This window comes from Trachymyrmex septentrionalis, unplaced genomic scaffold (assembly GCF_001594115.1).
Source record: "Trachymyrmex septentrionalis isolate Tsep2-gDNA-1 unplaced genomic scaffold, Tsep1.0 scaffold20, whole genome shotgun sequence".
Lineage (NCBI taxonomy): Eukaryota > Metazoa > Arthropoda > Insecta > Hymenoptera > Formicidae > Trachymyrmex > Trachymyrmex septentrionalis.
In genome coordinates this window covers 3,366,899-3,372,452 of record NW_017305180.1, presented here as the reverse complement: position 1 = coordinate 3,372,452, position 5,554 = coordinate 3,366,899, and the positions used below count along the sequence as shown (strand labels likewise).

General features: G+C 27.2%; 1 protein-coding gene across 2 annotated transcripts in view; it reads right to left on the bottom strand.

Annotated features, from left to right (window-relative positions):
* Positions 1–760: 760 nt before the first annotated feature.
* Positions 761–5,554, bottom strand: part of LOC108747575 (protein henna) — a 7,142-nt gene continuing 2,348 nt past the window's right edge. The window contains exons 1-8 of one of the 2 annotated variants that reach the window (XM_018485136.1): positions 4,793–4,876; positions 4,333–4,464; positions 4,102–4,256; positions 2,915–3,097; positions 2,452–2,648; positions 1,725–1,987; positions 1,227–1,456; positions 761–941 (exon numbers count right to left, since the gene is read on the bottom strand). In XM_018485136.1, the coding sequence (XP_018340638.1) occupies positions 779–941; positions 1,227–1,456; positions 1,725–1,987; positions 2,452–2,648; positions 2,915–3,097; positions 4,102–4,256; positions 4,333–4,464; positions 4,793–4,816 (1,347 nt within the window). In that variant the 5' untranslated portion in view covers positions 4,817–4,876 and the 3' untranslated portion in view covers positions 761–778. Of the gene's footprint in view, positions 942–1,226; positions 1,457–1,724; positions 1,988–2,451; positions 2,649–2,914; positions 3,098–4,101; positions 4,257–4,332; positions 4,465–4,792; positions 4,877–5,554 lie in introns of those variants that run through there. The other variant, XM_018485135.1, reaches the window with a different exon arrangement.

Below are 5,554 nucleotides of genomic sequence, written 5' to 3'. Positions count from 1 at the left end.
GTGTGTGGGTGTGGGTGTGGTGTGTGGGTGTGGGTGTGGTGTGTGGGTGTGGGTGGGTGTGTGTGTGTGTATTCAAATATTAATGGCGATAAAAATAATATATATTTTGTGGTATGTACATGTATAATATAATATTACCATTTTCATACATCTCTGATATTATAATATAGATGTATTATAATATAGATGTATCTTAGATTGCTATAACATTTTTTAATTGTTACTTGATAAAAATATCGTTAATGTACATTATAGAACAAAAAATACAATAAAATCAATCAAATTACGATTCCGTATTGCGTCCACATTGATGTGATGACAATATTCTTCAAACGTTTGTGTAAAATATGAAATACAAAATTAATATTAATTGATACAAATAATTTTGGCAATATTGATAATTTCGTATAACATAGTTGACAGTTTTGTATCATATAGTTGTGACAATATCGCATAATTGATAATTTCATATCACATAATAACATTTGAAATAAGTGTATATTAAATAATTACTTTTTAAGAATTTAAGAAGTGTTTCTACAAGATTTTATCGTTACTAATGGTATAATTTTTTTCTTTTACTTTGTCATAACTAATATACATTTATTACATTCAACAAAAATTATAAAGATGTATATGATGTACAATATTTACTTAATATATTGAAATTTAAAAGTGTTTTAATTTGTTTAAAAAAATAATCCTTTTATATAAATGTTTTATATATAAATTGTGATACTTATTATTCTAAAACATATGTAAAAATAACAAAATAAAATTAATGGTGTAATTTTTTTAACGCGTCCGTTAAAATTTGTACTTCTTGATTCACGTTATTTACAAGAGCTTCCACTTGTTGTTTACTGTCGATAATGCTGATACTCTGCGTATAAGCATCATATCTTACTCCGAATTTCCTTGGTATATTTTGAGCAAATTTTCTAAAATTAAAAAATTTATTATTCTTTTATTTAATATTAACGATTCTTTTTGTGTTCAGTTGGAACTGTTATATAAATTGTAGATTTACATGATAACTGCGAACAAACAAGGATGTAATATATTTTATGCGTAAATAAGCACGTTATATCTTGTACAAAATGCGTTATATCTTTGTATTGTCAATATTAAATAGCGCGCTATAAAATAGAAAGAAAATGAGTGTGACCTGGGGCGAGATAGATAAGAACGAATCTGCGACATTTGCTTATTGTTCTTATACTTACATCATCTTTTGCTTAGCATCATCGAAGTCTTCGGCAACAAAATATATTGGTTGATATTCTGTTATCGGATATTTTTGTAATGAAGTCTTCGGTGGATCAAAAGGTCGAAGCTCTGGTTTGCCGCTTAAACAATATTCTAATTCGCCAAAAGATGAGAGTAAACCGGCACCATATGCCTTTAATTCTCCATTTTGTCGACATATTCCGTATTCTACCGTAAACCAGAAACACTACAAAAATAAAATTATATTTTAAATAAATTTAACGCTAGTTATTTTTTTAAGTAACTTTCGATATTATTTTTATTTTATTTATTTATTTTTTAAATATTAACAAACTGTAATATTATTGAAAGTCAAATTTACAATAGTATAATTATAGTTTTTTTAGTCTTTGAATTATTATAAAAATCTTTACAACATAATCGACTATGTATATTTTATATAGTTCCTATGGCTACAAAACATTGCAAGTTTTTAATTTAAAATGTTTTAATACCGTTGCAAGTTTCTCTATATATTCATCTGGAGCACCAAGGGAAGCTAAACCAATAACTTGTGAAAACTGTGCAAAAGATGGATCGGCTAAGAGTGGTACATGGCCCAAAATCTCATGGCACACGTCCGGTTCCGGCGTGTAAAGTGGTTTACTGCTATGTCGTATGTATTGCGTGCTATGAAACACTCTGAAGGCTAATCCAGCCAGAAAATCACGTGAGGATAATAGTCCTGCCACTGGGCGAAGTGTAAAGCCAGTAGAATCTGAAGAAATTGATTGAAAAGTAGAAAAATCGATTACAAAAATAAAATTATACCATTGAATTGCACTATTAATTAGTTAATAATTTGTTTTTTCTGTGATATAGATAAAAAAAAATTGATTCTTGGAACCAAATAGAATTTACGCTATCTGGCATTGATATAATTAAAAAATTCTTAAACGTCTTACTATGAAAATAATACATTGACATATAGGATACTCAACCTAATTCGATTTTTTATAACTTTCATAAAAATGAACATATTATAATTTTTTTTTCAATCGAAACGTCAAATATTAAGAAACGACACTAAATGTACGTATTTTTAGTCATAAAGAAGCAATAGAAAAAGCATTTGAAAAGGAAGTCGGGTACGACATATCGCAAAGGTATTCAGGGTTAAATTAACCATAAAACTTTTTTTCCCAGAGCTACATACATTTAAAAATGTTAATGAGATGTTACCTTTCAAGAAATTGGATATATCTTCCAATTGGGGTATGTTGTCTTCTCTATAACCACAGTTTTCGATAAGTAGCGGAAAAACATGATTATGTTCTCTGCATGCGTACTTTGGATAAAGCTTGGTCAAATTTTTGAAGATTACGCCCCACGTAGCTATTTCTTCGGGCGTGTATTCTACTTTTGGAATAGGTTGTCCGCTAAAATATGATACATATATTACATACAATATTTTTGTCTTTTAATTAAGTTCTAATAATTCTAGTCTAATAGTATATACATATTTTTACAATACGATGTATATTCACCCCAAGGAACATACCAAGTCAAGAAAAAGTCAAAATGATGTCAAAGTGATAATTTTTGGTTACAAAATTTGACTATTTATTGACTTTAAGCATCAAAGTAAAGTCATTTTGATGTTATTTTGATTTTTTGTTGACAGTGTTCTTGTCTTGGAACTTACTGTTTGTAATGATAAGCAATGTCTGCGAAAAATTTTCTTCTTTTTCTATATACAGGATCCGTAAAACCAGGATGATCGCTATCAAGTTCAGCACCGTAAGACAAAATTTGATTAGCAAACTTATCGAGGTCGCGTATTCTCCTTGGAAACCATGGTACAGTATTCATATTATCTTTGTGACCACTAAAAAGAAGTTACAATGTAATTTGCCTAAGTAGAACAACAAGTCACGATAACGTCAAAATGATGTCAAAATGATCATTTTGACATTATTTTGACGTTATCATGACTTGCTGTTCTGCTTGGGTTATTATGTATGTAATACACAATTTTATTGTTTACGTAAATATTAAATAATTTAAATATATATGATATGTCTTGATGAAATAAAATGCATAAATATGAATTGATTATGAAAGAAGGTGAATTGATACAGATGATTGAAATCTTTTGTTATACTATCATAAGAGTTAAAAGAAATACCTATAAGAGCCAAATAAACTTTTGTTATACAGTTTCGTATATTATAACAAAGCATATTAATAATTAATAAATGAAGAAAAATGAATAATAAATATTTTTTACTCATCAAGTGGATTCTTAGCCTAATAATATTAATGTGAGAATTTAAAACAGATCAATGTAATTTTATAATTCTCAGTCTGGTAAATATGCCGAATAGGGGAGCATTCTCCGATAACCTTGACTTTGACATATCTTGTCATATCTTGACATATACTCTATTCAGCACATTTATCTCTCAATCTGTATAAAGTTAATTATTTTCATAATTTAAAGGCAGTAACATTTATCTGAAATATTTTTAATAAAATTATTTTATAAAATAATATTATAATATAAATGCTTAAAGTATTGGCTATTTACTTGTGAATACTTTTTATTCTAATAAGAATAAAATTGTTTCTAACTTGAAATAACATTCTGAAGTTATTGCCTGTGGTACATGCCTGTTTATTGTTGAAAATATATTTACAAATAAATGGATAGCAGTTTATATATAAAAAAAAAATCAACAAATTTAAGAATATGAGATAATGAGATAAAAAAAAGTAAATTTTAAGATTAATTTAACCAAAGTTGTCAAATAATTGTTATAACATTAATAATAAAAATTTATAAATAAGGAATATATTACAATTAATTTTTAAATATAAATGTTCTCTTACCTAGAGATTATTGAAAAATAGCTGCATTGATCTTGTAAAGCTTCAATTACAGAAGCTATATTACCACCCGGAGCACAGTCTACCATAAATTCATAGTTGTTTGGTCGTCGAAGAGAACTTCTGGACTCAATATGCAATAGATTCACTTTATGTTTCTAAAATAATATGTGCCCTTAATTTATATGTGTTCTTTAAATTCATACATCCTTTGATCAATGAAATTTCACTTACGACGAAAAGCTGAAGATATTTTCCTAGTGATCCAACTTCATCTTCTTCTTTCGGGGAAAAAATTAAACAAGTGAAGGTTGAATTTCTGTCTTCTTTGATATAATTTCCACCATAGATTAGTTTTGGCTGACACTATATTCAAGATTAATTATAATGCGTTAAATAAAACTTTCGAATAAATATTTCTTTTGTATAAGAATATTTTAATATCTCTATTCGTAAAAGTCAACGTTTTAATATCTTGACATTTCATGATTTTCAAATGTTTTGATAAAAATTGTAATTATTATTGTAAAGGAGTTATATTGTGGTAACATTTATATAATAGCTAATACTTTATTTAATAAATATTCTCATGGAAATGGATAGACATGATAAAAAAGTTTTCCGTATATTTTTGAATATGTAAAAGTGTACGTAGATTTAAAATTAACAATTTTGTTTACTAAAAAACACATACCATTGGTACCATTACACTTGTCATTTTACGATTATATAATGGCGGTTTTTAAATTCGAATATTCACGTGTCGCTATAAACTGTAACGTAAACGGCAGACGAATTAAAACTATGATTAAATGATCTTTCCACATATATGTATAGCAATAATTCCCCCTCTTGTTCTAAAATCTGATCAAGTATTGCATGACAATCCCGATAAATGTGAAAATTGTTGCATACATAATAGTTTTTTTATATACGTATAAAAAACGTATAACTATCATACATCTAAATAATAAAAATAGTATGACGTACGTACTATAACAGCAACAACAAGAACTATTTTATAGATAATTAAGTTTTTTGTTATAAAAAAAAACTATAAAAATTTTGTATACTGTAATCCAGGAAAGGTTTTACATCATTTTGATTATGGAGAACAGTTTGGAAATCAAGGTCGATTTCTCTGCGTAATTTGCTTGAAATGAAAAAAATGTATTGCTTCACTAGCATTTATAAATAGTGATGATTTGCTGTAACATAACGTCAAAATAATATCTAGAGGATTCGTTCTTTGCATAAAATTAATTTGTTTCTCATACGGACTGTGGAGTATATTTATTGTCACTATCTGACTGATGTTTTTGTCATTATATTTTATACATTTTTAAATAATAATTTTGACGAAATATTCATCTCATGAAACAACAACTGCGATCATGATGAACATCATGAAATTCCGTAACGTTATCGACCATCTACCGGATTGAGCTCTCTTCAA